The 16,543-nt window shown below is 43.3% G+C and overlaps 6 protein-coding genes across 8 annotated transcripts; 2 read left to right on the top strand and 4 right to left on the bottom strand.

Annotated features, from left to right (window-relative positions):
* Window positions 1–24: 24 nt before the first annotated feature.
* Window positions 25–1,216, bottom strand: LOC108598308 (protein-cysteine N-palmitoyltransferase Rasp). The gene is made up of 2 exons (XM_017984923.2): window positions 1,177–1,216; window positions 25–890 (listed from the first exon to the last, which is right to left on the bottom strand). The coding sequence occupies exons 1-2, from the start codon at window positions 1,214–1,216 to the stop codon at window positions 25–27; spliced, it is 906 nt and encodes a 301-aa protein (XP_017840412.1).
* Window positions 1,217–1,683: 467 nt separating this feature from the next.
* On the bottom strand, window positions 1,684–3,589 carry LOC108599874 (modifier of mdg4). 2 transcript variants are annotated; one of them, XM_017987029.2, is made up of 3 exons: window positions 3,441–3,589; window positions 3,143–3,371; window positions 1,684–3,082 (listed from the first exon to the last, which is right to left on the bottom strand). In XM_017987029.2, exons 1-3 carry the CDS (start codon window positions 3,441–3,443, stop codon window positions 1,779–1,781), a joined length of 1,536 nt encoding a protein of 511 aa, XP_017842518.1. In that variant the 5' UTR covers window positions 3,444–3,589; the 3' UTR covers window positions 1,684–1,778. The 2 variants fall into 2 exon arrangements, with proteins under 2 accessions (XP_017842518.1, XP_017842517.1); XM_017987028.2 differs by having other exon boundaries at window positions 1,684–3,371.
* Window positions 3,590–3,593: 4 nt separating this feature from the next.
* On the top strand, window positions 3,594–4,618 carry LOC108599875 (NADH dehydrogenase [ubiquinone] iron-sulfur protein 3, mitochondrial). 2 transcript variants are annotated; one of them, XM_017987031.2, is made up of 3 exons: window positions 3,594–3,719; window positions 3,783–3,851; window positions 3,906–4,618. In XM_017987031.2, the coding sequence occupies exons 1-3, from the start codon at window positions 3,656–3,658 to the stop codon at window positions 4,556–4,558; spliced, it is 786 nt and encodes a 261-aa protein (XP_017842520.1). In that variant the 5' UTR covers window positions 3,594–3,655; the 3' UTR covers window positions 4,559–4,618. The 2 variants fall into 2 exon arrangements, with proteins under 2 accessions (XP_017842520.1, XP_017842519.1); XM_017987030.2 differs by having other exon boundaries at window positions 3,596–3,719; window positions 3,780–3,851.
* A 41-nt stretch (window positions 4,619–4,659) lies between these two features.
* LOC108599873 (longitudinals lacking protein, isoforms N/O/W/X/Y) lies at window positions 4,660–14,169 on the bottom strand. The gene is given in 8 exon segments (XM_017987025.2): window positions 4,660–5,997; window positions 6,063–6,800; window positions 6,802–7,220; window positions 11,422–11,530; window positions 11,613–11,884; window positions 11,974–12,622; window positions 12,689–13,222; window positions 14,141–14,169. Coding segments are annotated over 7 exon segments (2,739 nt in total). The 5' UTR covers window positions 12,860–13,222; window positions 14,141–14,169; the 3' UTR covers window positions 4,660–5,616.
* Window positions 14,170–14,351: 182 nt separating this feature from the next.
* Window positions 14,352–15,457, top strand: LOC108599876 (larval cuticle protein LCP-17). The gene is made up of 2 exons (XM_017987032.2): window positions 14,352–14,940; window positions 14,998–15,457. Exons 1-2 carry the CDS (start codon window positions 14,929–14,931, stop codon window positions 15,367–15,369), a joined length of 384 nt encoding a protein of 127 aa, XP_017842521.1. The 5' UTR covers window positions 14,352–14,928; the 3' UTR covers window positions 15,370–15,457.
* A 577-nt stretch (window positions 15,458–16,034) lies between these two features.
* On the bottom strand, window positions 16,035–16,522 carry LOC108598309 (pupal cuticle protein Edg-78E). Its single transcript, XM_017984925.1, has 2 exons — window positions 16,511–16,522; window positions 16,035–16,448 (listed from the first exon to the last, which is right to left on the bottom strand). Exons 1-2 carry the CDS (start codon window positions 16,520–16,522, stop codon window positions 16,035–16,037), a joined length of 426 nt encoding a protein of 141 aa, XP_017840414.1.
* Window positions 16,523–16,543: the final 21 nt, after the last annotated feature.

Raw genomic sequence — 16,543 nt, forward strand, 5'->3', positions numbered from 1 at the left:
ATTTGCACTTACATCGCAATTTATTCAAGTCCGTTTGTCCTTTAGTTGAGGATGTTTCATGCTCTCTTCCACAATAACAGAGCATTGAAAGAAGCAATAAATGGAAAAAGTCAGCGCCAAATAGTTTCCCACACCATTTAAGTAAGCACAGCGCAAAAGCACATCGGCAAGCTCAGGACTGGCAATAAAGTACATATTGGAAAAGGCAGCCGGTATAAAGATTTGTGTAGCTAGCAACGCATTGAACCGCTGTGTGCCGCCAATTCCCAGATGCCTATGCATCCACTGCTGGTAGGCGGCTGTAGAGATCATAATCTTGTAGAACTTTTCCGCTAATATGCAGAGGCAATTGAGTGCACTCCATATAAAGACGTTAACATAGCTGCCGTGCCAGACATACACGAATGCAAATGTGAGCGTAGTGCCCCAAACTTTGACCAAGATTGAGGAATCCTTGTTGCACACCTCTTTATAGATGTGCTTAAAGAGAAACTCGTAGAGTCCGGAGTCAAAGTGCTTCCACATGTTCGAATAGAAGTGTATACGTCCAATGCAGCGTGGGTTTGGAGGCGCCGGAATACCATCGTGTTCGGCAAAGGCTTTACCCATGCCATAGATGATCATATAAAAGATATTGAAAAACTTGCCCAAAAAATAGGCAATCGTATAACACCACAAGGGCGAAGACATCCAGCTGACCACCTCCACATCTTGCGTCATTTGATATATGTAGATGTAGTGGAAAACAAACTGGACAACCATCCACCAGAAAACACAACGCAGCAGCGACTGGAGTAAACAAAGCCATCCCTTTGATTCCCGCCTGGCCGAATAGCGTTCATAGCTTATAATTGGTCCTGACGTCAGGCTGGGAAAATACAGCATGTAACCTAGAAAGTCAACCAAATTACGAGAGTCAGATTTACTGAGGGAGTAGCTGACGCCACGCAACAAACTAAAGCCGAATGTCACTATCACAGTTATAAATTCAGAACCGCTCGTATATGTTGTCAGCCACGTCTTTGGCAGTTCCATGAACATTAACCACGCTATAGTTAGCAGCCAAGTTAAAGGCTTTGAGTGGCACTTTGCTGCTAAATAATAGCTTGCCAATAACGTTCCAATTATGCTCAGGGAAGCCCAATGCAGCGTCAACAGCAATGCAATTGCGCTTACAGCCACGTGTCCATGTTGCTGCAGTTGTGGACATTTCCATTTTGTTATGCTGCTCACCACCACATGTATTATGAAATATGGCCAATAGATGATCATAAACTCAGCAAAGTCCTTATATTCGTGGCTGATAATGTTGCGGGGTCGATCCAAGAACGGCCAGCCCTGTGTAAATCCAAATTGGGCATCATTTGCTATCCGGTCACGTAGTGCGTAGATTTCATACATTCCAATTCCAAGATAGAGCATATATATGATTAGGTATATAGCTACTTCGAAACGGCATAATAATCCTAGTTTCATTACTTATTTAAAATAAATTAAATTGTTTTCGCGGGCTTGTGCGACGTGTTTCTGTTAACAGTAGCTGTGTCAATGCTGCCAACTACTCAAAAAGAAAATGCTGCGATCTTATAACTGTTAGCTTAATGTTAGTCAGTTGTAACAAATGCATAGTTATGCAGCACTGTGCATTTTTAAAAGTGCCAAAAAGTGTAACTTAGTTTGTAAGTAAAACACTTTTAATAACATAACTTAGGACTAAATGATGTCTAGATGGTTTAGCGTAATGTAAGATGAATCTGTATGTCTAACACTATGTATATCTAATTAAGTTCTGCATCGTCGTCCTTTTCAAGTTCCTCCTTGATTTTTTGTTCCGCCTCGGCGACGTGACGCTGGAGATGTCGCCAAAGTGTGCTCTTGGGTATCTCGAAGAGATTGGCCGCATGATTCTGTGACATGCCATCGTTGATGCAGGCATGCACCGCCTTGGCCAACTTGTCACGGAGCTCGTCCTTCGGAGTACTGTCACGCCGTCGACAGGCAACAAACTCGGGTAAACGTCCTTGTGCCGCAAGACGCACCTTGTGTCGATGCAGCGTTGACATGGGTATGTGCAGATCCTGGCTTATGCTCTTTAGTGAATCGCCATTCTTCAGGCGTTCGTATGCCTCAGAAAGCGATGGCTTCTCGCGTTTGATCCTCATATAGGCGGGATTGGAGCGCACCCTTCGCCAGAGCACTGTCTTGGATATGTCATAGCGATCCGCGGCCTTTTGTAGGCTTAACCCTTCGTGCAGCACCGCATCGGCGGCGAGATCAAGTGCATCGTTAATATCCTCTTTGATTTCCTTTTTGAGCTCAGCAAATTGTTGATGTTGCTTTGACATGGTTTTCTTGACGCACTTGGGTGTACTTACCGCTGCGGCGGCTGTGGCACGTTGCCGTGGTCTGCTTTTGAGTACTTTTACATCCAGTTCCATTTTGCGTGGTTTGACATTCAACATTTCCTGCTCCTCCTCCTCTTCCTCTTCATCATGCATATCCACATCTGCATCGGTGCCCATGTCTGTCATGGGATCGGCTGGCACATACTCTTCTTCAATGATCTGCGATTCGGACTCTTCATGATCGTCAGTTACTTCTGCCTCAGCTTCATCCTCTTGCAGCTCAGCACTGGCACTGACCACTGGATGCTCCGGATGCGCCACCACTGCCGTCTCTAGCTTGGTCAGCGGTGCTGCGGATTGTGTTATGGTATATGTGCCCGTACTTTCGGTTAGAATATATTGATTGCCAGACGCGCTGCCACTCATATGCTCTATGGAGTATGTTATCTTAGGTGTATCGCCATAAACGTCTAGAAATTCCAAGGGTCGAGCTGTCTGCTCCTGCTCCACAGTATTTGCAACTTCCAGCTTACCCACCATAGCATTACTATCATCCTCCTCCTCTTCCTCCATAAGCGCAGAGTTGGCAATATGCAAGCCAGATATGGATTTGGCATTCTCCAATGCCATGGCACCGCTAACACTAGACGTATTCATAGCTGAAGGATTGGTTTCGAAACTTATGGCTGACTTAATGCCCAGTAGGTTGATGGCCTCCAAGAAATCGGTGAGGAGCGCTGAAGGTAAGCTGGTCTCGCCCATATAAATAAACGATAGCATGATCTCCAGCAGCTCACCGCGTATGTCTGGAAGTATAACTGTGGCCTCCTGGCCAACAGGCAAATCCACCAGTAAGTTACGCATTAAGTCGCTGCATGTGCTCAGCACGAAGAGATGCGCCCGCACGCTAACGCCGTCTTTGGCCACCAGCATTACCTCGCAGCTCTGATTGTGGCTTTGCTGATTGAGCAGCACGCGTTGTATATCCATTATGGTGGACGTGTGCCCCATCCATTTGAGGTGATTCTGTCAATAGATTAACGTTAGTCACATGTAAATAAATTTAAACAACAAAATAAATACACAATCTATTACCATTTTCGTTTGTTTGCAGCTTTATATTTGTTTATTATTTTATTTCAGTGGCAGGGTTGTCAAGTCTGCCCAAACTAGCACATATCATCCACATTCACATTTTTTTTTACAGTTTCCTTAACATTGCTTTAACATACGTCGTTTGACAACACAAAATCAGCTTGTTATTATATAAACTACTAGAATCTGTGTGAATTTATTAAATAATAAAGCTGATGGCAGCAATAATTCGCAATTTGGGAGCTAGAATTGCTTGCGCTACTTTGGCGGCCAAGCATGGTGCGTTTACTTACCTGTATAGTGTATTGTATAAGATTGATTAACATTTTTCCATTGCAGTAGTACCCGCTGCCACAACTACGCTGCGCTTCTCTAGCACCGCACCTGCTGGAGCCAAGCCTGCAGAGAAACGTAAGTGTTACGTGTATAACGTACTCGGAAATTAAACAAATCTTTGTGTTATAGCAACTGTACGCAAGCCAGACGCAGCTGCTCGCACGCATCTTTCGGATTTCGGTCGCTATGTCGCCGAGTGCATGCCAAAGTATGTGCAGAAGGTACAACTGACGGCTGGTGATGAGCTGGAGGTGTTGATTGCGCCCGAGGGCGTTGTGCCTGTGCTGCAGTTCCTTAAGGATCATCATCAGGCGCAGTTTACCAATCTAATTGATATTGCTGGCATGGACGTGCCTTGCCGCAAGCACCGTTTCGAGGTTATCTACAACTTGCTGTCGCTGCGTTACAATGCACGCGTACGTGTAAAGACTTACACGGATGAGCTAACGCCGCTGGATTCGGTTTGCGAGGTGCACAAGGCAGCCAATTGGTATGAGCGTGAGATCTGGGACATGTATGGCGTCTTCTTTGCCAATCATCCCGATTTGCGTCGCATTTTGACCGATTACGGCTTCGAGGGACATCCACAGCGTCGCGACTTCCCCTTGTCTGGTTATGTTGAGCTGCGTTATGATGATGAGAAGAAACGTGTGGTATGCGAGCCCTTGGAGTTGGCACAGGAGTTCCGTAAATTCGATTTGTCTGCACCATGGGAGCAGTTTCCCAATTTCCGCAATGCCAATCCACCCACTGAGGTGGTGCAGCCAGCTGAAAAGAAGTAAATGCTTATATAAATAAAATGTTACAATGGTAAATAATTAATAAAAACCGATAAATAGAAATTGTAAATTTAAAAACAATGCGTTTATTACAAATTGAGTAACGGTGCGTTCAACGTTTTCCCCAGGAAATGTTCAGCATTTTGTACTGTGCGCTCTATTGTTTAAACAAACATTATGCATTGTTTATAGTTTTCGTTTGTTTTTAAAACATTTATGCTGACAATTTTATTGAATTTTGGTTTACTTGCGACATGGCGAAGTTTTACAAATAGTTTCCATTTGAATAACACACATTTACACTCACATACATTTATATAAACATCAATATATAATATATGTGTATTTGTTATAAAGAAACGGTATGCGTACAAAGGGGCAGACGACTAACGTATAGCTAAATATTTTAGTAACTCGTGCGCCTGCGCAGCGTTTGCCTCTTCAATAATAAATGTTTTTTTTGGCGGGTATTCATCTTAATATTACGTATACGTATGCAACTAGAGAACAAAAATTGTTATGCATATTGAATACCTGATTGTTTTTCATTTTCTTTTAAGTTGTTGTTAATTCGAGCTTCGATTAGTTAGTACGCACCGCTGACATTTTAATTTAATTATTAAAATTTGTTTCTTTAGGTTTTTTTTTATACTTTTTGTACAAGAATATACACATACACATAGTATATGCAACAATAGTTTTACAATTAGTTCGTTTTTAGTTTTACAATTAAAAATCTGCAAATATATATGCAATATACATAGATACATCAGGTATATATGTATATATGCTGCACCTCAAGTTCAGGCGTAGCTACCAAAACAAAAAAGTTAAACAAATTCTCGTTTATGCGCTTTGTAGGACGCCTGCAGTACTTGTGCTCCAGCACAGTGGTACTGCAACAAATTTCCAAAAAAGTTTTCCAGCTTTTGCTGGCGACAAATAACAAAACGCGTTCCGGGTGGGCGGCGGCCTAAAATTGAGCAATCTTGTGTGGCGGCGCCGCCGCCGCCTCCGTGTCGCGCATCAAATACAAATTGTGTGTGTGGCAAGGCGTTTGCTTATATGGACTCGGTCTTTGTATAGAGACGTCCGCCCGTACCAGCTGCAGCAGCTGATATGTAGGAGTTGCCTTTGCTGCTGCTGCTACTGCCGCCGCCGCCGCCGCTGCCAAGTGGTTGCTGCTCGGGGCCGCTGCTGCTGTTGCTGCTGGCGGCAGCAGCTTCATTGTTTAGCCGCTCATGGTACTCCTGAAAGCAGGGCACAATGCATAAATTCGTTTGACACTCGGGACAGTGGTATTTGGTTTTGCGACGCAAAATGCGACCATGTCCATCAATGGTATTCCAACAAAAATTACAGCCCAATGCCGGGCCGGGACGTATAACGGGGCAATGACTAGAGCGTGGCTTCTCTAAGGTGATATCACGTTCGCGTTGTGTCTGTAAGACAAAAAGAAATATTGATATACGTTTCATTGAGAGCAATTCATTCATTCATTTGCTACCTGTGGTGATGACACTGAGCGCTGCAGTTCCTCATTCTTAACACGCAACGTGGGCAAATGCTCAAAGGAGTTGCTGCTGGTTGTCTGTGCCGGATGGATTAAGCTGCTGCTGCTGCTGGTGCTGCCGGTGGACTTAGAGCTGCGCAGCTTGTTGCCATTGGCTGCATCGCTTTTGGCGCATAGGCGCTGCTGCTGCGGCGGCGGCTGCTGCTGGTGCTCCAGCGTTGAATGCGGTGAGTGACGTTCCGGAATGGGCATTGGCTCGGTGCTGCTGCCATAAGTGGGCGAGAAGGGCTGACGATGAAGACTACTGCTGCTGTTGGGCGAGGTAACCACCGAGACGGGTGTGCATGTGGAGTTCATGGGCGTGGCGGCGGTCTCGCTGGACGAGGTTACAACACGCGTGGGCACCAGGTACTGCGATGAGCCGGCCGGCGGTGGCGAGCCCGAGGCATAAATCGACTCGGGCAGCGAGATATGATGCGGATGATGCAGTGCCACAGGCGGCACATAGCCACCAGCACTGCTGCCAGACAGCGGATGCGAGTATTGACGATGCAGCGTACTGAACGGATTGCTGCCCGATATGCTGCTGCTCGAGCTAGCATGCAGCGAATGTCCACGTTGCAGCACCGGATCCGAGTGCTGTTTAATCAAGTACGGCGTGCTATGCGGCACGCTCAACAAATGCGGCGTGCCGGTGATAATGCTGGGCGCAGGCTCCGATGCATGACGCTCGTATGCGCGAGGGCACAGTTAACAGATGATGCTGCTGGTGCGGCTGCTGCTGCGACGACAGCGATTGGTGTTGATGATGATGATGCGTGGAGTAGTCACGCGCGGTGCTGGCGCTGGTGGTGCTCGCTGCGTTGAAGGGATCAAAGTCCAGCGTTGTGGCAGCCGTATCCGGTGATATTTGATTCGTCGACGATAAGCTGTCGCTATCACGTTTGACGCGCGGCTGTCTGGTGAGCACACGATTGCGTTTGGTGCCCATGACGCTGCTCACCTGCGTTGTCTGCAGATCTGTTGGTGCCTCACTTTCGCTGGCCGTGCGCTCGAAGCTGCCGCCGCCACTGCTGCTGCTGTTGTTGTTGTTGCTGCTCTGGCTAATGGCCAGCAATGGATGCGGCTGTATGGTATGAGCCGGGCTCGGTTCTGAAAAAAATAAACATATTAGTAAGAAGTTTTTTAAAATCAAGTAGTTGCAACTTTATAATTAATGACAATGTTGTATGTATGGTGAAAAGATAGTTCCAACGTTTTTTCTCTTTAATTTTATTCGTTTTGTTGCACATCGAAGCCCTAGAGTCTAAAAGGTTCGTTCTCATTGTTTTGTTGTTGTTTGTTGAATTACAATTACAGTTAGTTACATTATATCGTACAATATCGGCGTAACTTATAAGATACAGTCGTTCCATTTACTAACGCTGACTAATAGTACATTTATATATTTAATTTGTAATGATCAAATATATATAAATATTTGTTTATTTTCTTTTTATGTGTGTGTACCAATTAGTTACTGGTATTCATTTCTTTTATTTGTTGTAATCGTAGGAAACAGAGTTAGTCGTACTTATTGTTTATGCTAAACGTTTTTTGATGATGAACCATCCAAGGATGCATGCTCTATGTAGGAATTTAAAATGCAATTACCAATTACAAATGACTGCTAACAAATCACTCTTAGTTTTTTCGTTTTTTTTTTTCATTCATTTTTTTGTTAGTTTATAAAAAGTTTGCTAGTACATACATGTTTATATATATATATATATCATATATTGTATTAAAAACACGCTACTTATATACGTTTCGTTATACTCTCTCTTTCTGCAGTCTCCCCGTTCAAGGATTATTGGGTGGTTACGAGTTATCTCTTAGTTTTGTATATTGCGTATATGGCTTGCCCATTTAGTCCTACTCCACACATATGCATGCTCTATATAAAATAAATATCTGTCACTATACAACTAAAGTGTTTGCAATCGAAAACGTAGCTTATATAAAAACAAAGGTTAAATTTCTAAGCAAGATATGTGTTTGCAGTTAAGATTGCACTTAAGAAATGATATCATAAAGTAAAATAAAGAAGATTTGACAAAATAAGCTTATGGAACGGCATATTATAAATGAATGCAATAGTATACAATACAATATAATATAATATAATATAGTTTAGTCGCTTTTAAATTAATTTTGCTTGACTGCTTTTGCTTTTGATTCTCTTTCATTTAGTTAATAAACTCTTTTCTTTTCTTTTTTTTTGGCTTGTTGACTGTACACAGAACACATAGAATTTACATATATAGAATAGAATGTTTTTTTTTGTTTTGTTTTTTGCGTTTGTAACATGAGTGCCGGGCATATATGAAACAGAACATTTTTACATACAAATTGAAAATAATTTCGTTTTGCTTTTAAGTATATATTTTTTAATATTTAAAAAGGTTCTATGTACAATTTATAGCTGTTAGATAATACATACATACATAAAAATCATCTTTTATTTTTCATCAACTTCTTTTTGTTGTGTGGTTTACTTTGCTTCTTATATACTTATATATAAAGATTTGCGTTAACACTAATAAAATTGTATAAATTTTATATATATATATATACACATACAAACTGTGATTACATATACATAATATATATATCATTATTATTGGTTTATATATGTATAACTATATCTGTACTACCGATTCCTTAGTTAACAGTGGTCAAAACTAATGCTCAGCTTAAGGAATTAAGTTAGGCTCAAGTTCGTCTTCATTTTCTTTTGTTTTGTTTTCTTTTCTTTTCTGGCTCGGCTCTCTGGCCAGTCCGTTGCGCTTCTAATACCTGTATATTCAGAGTTCCACTTGATTTACGAGGGTAGGGGGGCTGAGCCTAATGGGGGGGGAGGGGTGGAGAGGCTTACGATTTGTCTAAGTAATGCAGGCCGCTGCTGCTGGAAGCGGATGTCGAGGTCAATGGCGATGGCGCTGTCATAACAAAGTTGTTGAACAGAAACGCCGATGCAGCGCTCATGGCTAGAACTGAAGTGGGCTCGGAGACGGATGATATGCTTAATGGTTCGCTGTCAGCAGCTGCAGCTGCCTGCAGCTCAGCCACGTCTAACTCGTCCGCTTGCAGCACCGACAGTGCGCTGGCCATTTGACTCGAAATTGTATTCTATATTGAGTTAAAATTAATACTCTGTAGATTCATTGCAGCGGCCGGATTGACATTGATTGTGCCCGCACTAGAAGCGCCTGGCGTGGCGCCCGTGCCCGTCGAGTCGATGTAACGCTGGCGCGGCATTGTATGCACACTGGTGGGCGAGTCCATGTACCTTGCATCGAACAGACTCATCACAGCTGTGCCGCCCGCTGCGCTGCTCGAATGATGCGGCGTGCACATGAGCGAGGGCGTCGTGGCCTGCGCCTCCGTTTGCGGTGCTATTTGCATATTGAGTGCGGCCGTTTGAGCCGCCACCGCAGCTGCCGTTAGGTTATCATAAGTCTCGTTGGTGTTGTCGTCGCCTGGGTTTGTGGAGGGCGTTGGCGAGGGCGACAGATTGGGCTCCTGTTTGACGACGCGCGCCTTGATGCTGGGCCTGGAGACCGGATAGCCACGTTTCTTGTACTCCAGCCACAGTGTGCGATTGTTGACGCCGTACAGACGAGCTGCTTTGCAGAAACCAATGCCACCAATGCGCACCGCTTCCAGGGCGCGTATGAAGTTCTCATCACCTTGCGGATTAACCGAACGCTTGCGTTTAACCACTTGACTGCCGGCGCTGCCTGCGCCGCTGTTGCTATTGCCACCACCAGTGCTGCTGGCACTTCCAGCTGCGCTGCCACCGCCGCCGCCACCTGTGCCCGAGTGCACGGGCGACTGCGTGGGCGTGGGTCCCTGACTATAAACCGATTGCACCATATTCGATTCGTTGGGTGAGGTGGGCGATAGATTCTGTGCCGCTGTCGCATAGCCGCTAACCAGATTGTTAACCGTTATGATCTGCGATGAGTAGGCCTGGCCAGCTGCGGCGCCCTGTTGCTGTTGTTGTTGCTGCTGCTGCTGCTGTTGGTAGTGAAGCTGTTGCAGGTGTTGCTGCTGCTGCGTTGCTTGTTGCTGCGCATCGTGCTGCTGCTGCTGCTGTTGTTGTTGCTGCTGTTGCTGCTGGCGCTGCTCATTACTGCCGGCAGCGCTGCCAACGTTAGCGCTGCTATTTGTGCCGCTGCCGCTTTGATTGCCAGCATTGCCATTGCCCAGCAAGTTGGACTGGCAGGCGGGCATGGAGAAGCGCGAATAGTTTGAATCAACAACTGTCCATTGCAGACCTGGGAAGGGGAGAGAGAGAGAGTGAGAGTGGGGTATTGTTTTTTTTTTTTCATTTTGGTTTTGTCTGGCATTTGATATTTGAAATTTACGCTCTATTTGCAAAAAGAAGCTCTCGTTTCAGTTTCATAACATTTCGTTTCGTTTTCAGTTCGTTTCGCAAGCCATTGTAAACAACAGTTAGAGTATAGAGTATATAGTAGGGTATAGAAAGATTGCTAATGCTAAATCATTATCAACTGGGCAACCGGCTCTTGGCAATTGCTGCTGCTGCTCCCACAGTATGCATAACAAAAGTTCAATAAATTAATATGTAATTAGGTAAAAAGTAAAAATCAAAACTCAAATTGTTTGGCATTTATCAAAATACAAGTTAAAATTTTCAAGTTTCTTGTTTGGACTCTGTGCTAGCTCTCTCCCATTCCCAAGTTCAGTTGGATTTTTTTGTATAGTTTTTGATTCGAATATACACAATAGTTAACACATACGTATTTACATAAATACAAATTTATTTTCATAAAATTATTAGATTCGCACTTAAACGTTAAACGGTAGTCGGTATGCTTATGTCTCATATTTAGCTTTAGCATTCATTTCTTTTTTTTTAAATTGCTTTTATTTTTTTTGCAACTGTGTGTGTGTGTGTGAGTGTGTGTGTCTGATATATGCATGATGAACTGCAACAAGCCGCAAAATGAAAAATGACAATGATGATAAAATCAAATAAAAACACAAAAAACGAAAAGTGGGGGAGCAAATAGAGCGCAACTCCAAAATATGTACAGTAGAAATAGTAAGTAATAGAGAAGAGATCCCGCCCTCAATGAAGCATGAACTATTTGTATGATTTGTATATAATTGCTAAAGGCACTCGAAATTCACTTTTACAATTGCATGCCCCAGAATCAAAGTAATGGCGTATACGATATTCAAAAAAATACGATATGCCCCACATACTATTTGATTCTAGTGCTTATCATTGCGTTTCAAACTTTCTTAACGAGCGTTCACTGTATTAATATGCTAGACTCACCTGAATGCGAAGATTGTGAATTGGGTGCATCATGCTCCGAAGGCGTCGTTGTGCCAGAAATGTCCAGAGGCATTGATTGATTCACACTGCCAATATCAACTTCGGGCTTCTGCACACATAAAAAAGAAATAATACTTTAATAAAATGTTTCAATGCGTAGCTGATAACTGCAACTTGACCAATTTCATTACAATTTGCATATGTATGTGTCCATGGGCGTCATCTAGATCCGAGTCCTGCGGCTGTTGATCCAGTTCCGTGCTAGCTGATTCTTTTAACAATTTGGCGGCATGCAGCGAGTGTGCGGTAAGATTTCCCAGCGAGGATGCATTACCGCCAGCGCCCGCTCCAAAAGACATTTGATTTAGCTGCCCCAGACTCAAGACGCCAGCGCTGCCCGCTGCAGCGGCAGCATCCAATGAGCCGCTGTGCTGCTCCTCCGAGTTGTTGCGTTCGCCAGAGCCTGTGCAAAATATAATTGTATTAGAAAAGTTGTTCGCAGCATAAATAACGCTCCAACCGACGATGCTTTACCCAATTCTTCGCACTCACCGTTATTCGAGGATTTGCGCAGACGCTTGCGTCGAGTTGCTGGCGAGGTGCCCGCACTTAGTGGCGACGGCGTGCGTCTGAGCTGATGATGATGCGTCTGCGAGCCTTGCGCCGTGCTGCCCGCCTGCTGTTGCTGCTGCTGGTGATGATGATGATGGTGATGATGTTGCTGCTGCTGCTGTTGTTGTTGCTGCTGCTGCTGTTGTTGCTGCTGCTGCTGCGCCTGTTGCTGCTGCTGTTGTTGTTGTAATTGTTGCTGCAGCTGTTGCTGATGATGTTGTTGGAATTGCTGCGCCTCCGTATTGCTCCACAGCGAGTCGCCCGCAGCGCTGCCAGCGCTGGCAGCTCCTAAGCTCGAGGCGTTAGCGCCAGCGCCCGTGCCTGCTACATTGGCCGTCTGACCAAGTAGCTCCGTTGTTTCGCTGGAGGATTTGCTGTCCGATTTCGTGAGATTGGCCGGATCCGTGGGCATTTCGGCGAGACCCTTGATCTTGAGCATCTCGGCCGTTTTGAGTATGTGCGGCAGCTGCTCCTGCGACACATTCACTTCGCCGTAGTACATAAAGTCCACCATGGTCTTGAGATCATCATACTGCACATCCTTCAGTATGACAATCGGATGCTGGCATGGATTTGTGGTAAACAATGCCTGCCAAAATGCAAAGCAAGATTAGTTTGAGCTTTTAAAGCGTACAGCGTCTCAGTATAAACTCACCTGGAAGTACGAACTGCAAGCGGAGAGCACAATCTTGTGCGCCTGCAGCTGTCGTCCCTCGGCGGCAAGCGTAACATCCACCAGGGTGCCATTGTGCAGCAGCGAGGAGCAGACAGATATGAAATTTGGCTGGTGATTGTTCCAGCGCAGGCAAAACTGCTGCATAGACATTGCTCAAGCGTCGCAGCGTTGCCGCTGCCCGCGCTCCCAGAACTCGCGCACCAGCAACAACAAACAGAATTTGAAAAATAAAAAAAAAAACGTACCGAACGAGATAGAGGGGCAACAACAACAACAACTTTTAATTCCAACGCGAAATGACGAAAACACTGATAACACTTTTTTTTATCGCCTATTGATTTTGCTCGTTGTTGTTGCTTTGCTTTAATTAAAAGTTGTGTACAATATATATGTTTTGTGTTATTTTTTCGGCAGCGCCTTTTATATTTATGTATGCTGCTGCTTTTGGCGGCGGTTTCGGTTTCTATGCCGCACCGTCTCACACACCCACAGATGCATGCATCTTATGTACGGCTGCAAAGAAAATACAAAAGTAAACACACAAATTTAATAAGCGTAACGTTTTTACAATATTTTTTGTTCGCTGCTGCTTGTTCTTTTGAGTTTATTTTTTCATTCATACATCTGCTATATATATACGCACGTATATATATATATATATATATATACATATGTATCTCTGTATCTCTTGTCTACGCGCGCAAGCACTCTTTTTGCTCTTCTTCTTCTTCTGCCTGGTATTTACAGCCTGCGCCGCGCTCTCGCTGCTTACAACAACGACAACAACAACAATAACATCAGTGTAATTAACTAACACAGCCAGATGGTTTGGGAATTTCACTCTATGGCTTGCCTTACGGTTTTCGCAACTCAATTTTTGGTTGCAGATAAAAAATTAATAACATTTGGATTGCTTCATATTAGCTACGCGCCACCGAGACCTTGAATTTTCTTTGATTGTTATGACGTAATTAGCGCGTCAGAGAGACGACCCTCTGCCGCGGCGGTCTCGTTGTTGTCGTGGTCGTTGTACTAATCGCTGCTTCGTTTATTCATCGTATTGACATTTTTCAGGCAGACTTTTTTTTATGCATTCCTTATGATTAATTTTATGCCCCGCACTGCCTGCTAGCTACGCTATACATAATTTCATTCTTATTTTTGTTTCGATTGCTTTTTTCACATTTTTAGTTTCGTGCTTTTTGATATTATTTTGCACAAAAGAAAACACGGCGAGGTAGAAAGTCCAAAAACAAAATGGCGCGCGCTTGTGGGAAAATTTATTCTTTGCAAAAGTTATAAAATTGTTTTATTTCACACGTCCACACTTAATTTGACTGTTTGCGCTTGCATATTTACACATCGTACACATTATTTACTTTATTTTGCTTGCGTATAAATTAATTACCAACGAAAATACGAATTTCTTACGTTTTCTCTTTATTCTTTTGCATTAACATTAAAACACAGCATAACATTTGCTGTTAATAGTGCTCAACAGCGCGCTGTTAATACTTTCGGCTGCGCTGTTAGCACTCGTGAGAGCAATGCTGTGCATCGTTTTAAGTGCTGGTTAACAAATACTCACTAATCACAAAGTAACGAGTCAACATTGCGGCTAGCAGTTACACCAGGGCTAACAAGGAACTTTGTTTTAAAATTAAAAGTCGCGGCTTATTGCAATTAAAACGTAATTTGCAAATTATTTTTAATTTTAACTATACAATAATTAAGTATGGGATTAATTTGCTATTTTGTGGCCCTAAGAATAAGCGCAAGCATAGTGCGTATTCAACCTTAATAAATCTTAAGAATGACAGCTTTGTTTGAATGGGGCGCATATGCATTTTGTTATCAACAAAGTCTTGACCTTTGTCAAAGTCAGCAACAGCGGTTTGTAAAAAAATATGCATATTTTTATGCTTGACATTAACAATAGCACAAAGCATAGATATTTACATATCTTTGGTGTTATAGGCTATGCTTAAAGATTATTGTAATGCATTTACGGTCGTAAAACGCGGTCACATATTCATATTTAAGCGGTATAAATTAATAATTCGACGTCATAAAAGCGTATAATATGAATATTAAGCATGACGGCGACCCTTGTTAGCGTTGTAGGTGTAGGTCACCGTTTCTGTTATAAAAAGCAAAGCTAGCCAAGATGTCGAAATCAGTACCAACTGCAACGGTAAACTTAGCTAAGGTTCAGCAAGATGTACAAAACGGTAAGCTTAATAAATTTTTATTGTGCAACTAACTAATATTTAAACTATTCATTCTAGCTGCTTGTTCTAGTCGCACTGTGCTTTATAGCTAGCTCTAATGCTGCTGCTGCTGCTGCTGATGAGTCACAGGCTGTTATTACCAAGTATACTTCAGATTTGCAATACGATGGCAGCTATAGCTATGAATATGAAACATCTAATAATATCGCGGCTAAGGAGCAGGGCGTAGGCGGCGCTTATGCCTCGGGTGTTGTGGATTATAGCGCACCTAATGGCGAACCCATACACTTGGAATATACTGCCGATGAGAATGGTTACCAGCCACGTGGAGATCATCTGCCCACGCCTCCGCCCATACCGGATTACATTTTGAGGTCGCTTGCTTATATCGAGGCACATCCCTTTGCCAGAATACAGTTGCAGAAATAAGTGATAGGCAATTAAACTGTTAAGTTATGAAGTTACTTAGCTATAAATAGACAAAATTGAAACCGTAGTACAATTTATTTGAAATAAATCTTAAACAATATTAAACTTGGCCCAATGACTCAACTTTTGCCTTGTAATCCACTTAGCTTTTGCTCTTGAGCTTCGACGTAAATTAATTATAACATTTGCCAAAGTTTAAAGTGCTCTAGCTCATTTTAGCCCAAATCAACCGCCCACCCCACTTTGCTGTTTACTGATTTGTGATTTTAATGAAATGCACAGGCAAACATTTAGATACATCCTAACATCCGTACTATGTGCGTAAATATTTGCGTGTCACAATCAATTTTGACAAGTGGACCGATAGCTGCGACTACTACGGTCTAGTGCTTAATTTAGCTTGGCTAAATATAATATAAGTTTACAGTTAGAGTTACATAGAAAATTGTCTTTAAAGATTTAAATTAAATTTATATAAAGGCAGTCAAGTCAGTTGACAAATTCCAAACATGCAAAATAATAAAATTTGCAATCTATCATTTTGACTGAAGATTTTAAACTAGTCAATACACAGTTTAAATTTTGTTTTTAGATATTTTGGTTTAATTTCATAACAATTCGTTTACTTAATTTACATACTAAATGATTTCAATGATAGTCTAAGTCTAACCGAGGGCGGGGGCCAGCTGGCGAGTTGAGGGCTGGATGAATTGCTGCTGCTGCTGCTGGTCGACATATTGTGGGTGAGTGCGGATGTATTCCAAGGACTTGAGGATTGCCTCTGGAATAGCTGGACCAACGGGCAGATGAGCGCCCTGAGGATGGAAGCCATTGGCATCGGCGGTATAGGTGACCTGGATCAGCTGACCATCTGGGGCGTAATAGCTGTAGCCACCATTGGCAATAAGCCCACCAACACCAGATTCCTGAGCAGCAATACCGTTGGAGGTTTCGTATCTGTACTCATAGGAGCCATCAGGACGAATATCCTGCACATGGCTGCTGGTGGCCAAATGATCCGGGCTACTAAATTGAGGTGCGGCATAAGCGCAGGCAACAACGGCGGTGGCAATAAGGAGCTGCAAAAAGTGATTTTGGTTAGAGTAATCCTTTTGGATCCCCAATCCTGTGCTCAACTTACGAAGCGGAACATCTTGGTGGCTCTTGGTGTGGT

The sequence above is a fragment of the Drosophila busckii genome, chromosome 3L (genome assembly GCF_011750605.1).
Source record: "Drosophila busckii strain San Diego stock center, stock number 13000-0081.31 chromosome 3L, ASM1175060v1, whole genome shotgun sequence".
NCBI classification, from domain to species: Eukaryota; Metazoa; Arthropoda; class Insecta; order Diptera; family Drosophilidae; genus Drosophila; species Drosophila busckii.

Excerpts from the sequence above, each read along its gene's own strand:
- LOC108598308 (XM_017984923.2), bottom strand. The coding sequence starts at position 1,216 with ATGGAAATGTCCACAACTGCAGCAACATGGACACGTGGCT. Across the intron at positions 891-1,176 it reads AGCAACATGGACACGTGGCT|GTTACATGCTGTATTTTCCC; the intron begins GTAAGCGCAATT and ends TTGACTTTCTAG.
- LOC108599875 (XM_017987030.2), top strand. The coding sequence starts at position 3,656 with ATGGCAGCAATAATTCGCAATTTGGGAGCTAGAATTGCTTGCGCTACT. Across the intron at positions 3,720-3,779 it reads TACTTTGGCGGCCAAGCATG|TAGTACCCGCTGCCACAACT; the intron begins GTGCGTTTACTT and ends TTTCCATTGCAG. Across the intron at positions 3,852-3,905 it reads AGCCAAGCCTGCAGAGAAAC|CAACTGTACGCAAGCCAGAC; the intron begins GTAAGTGTTACG and ends TTTGTGTTATAG.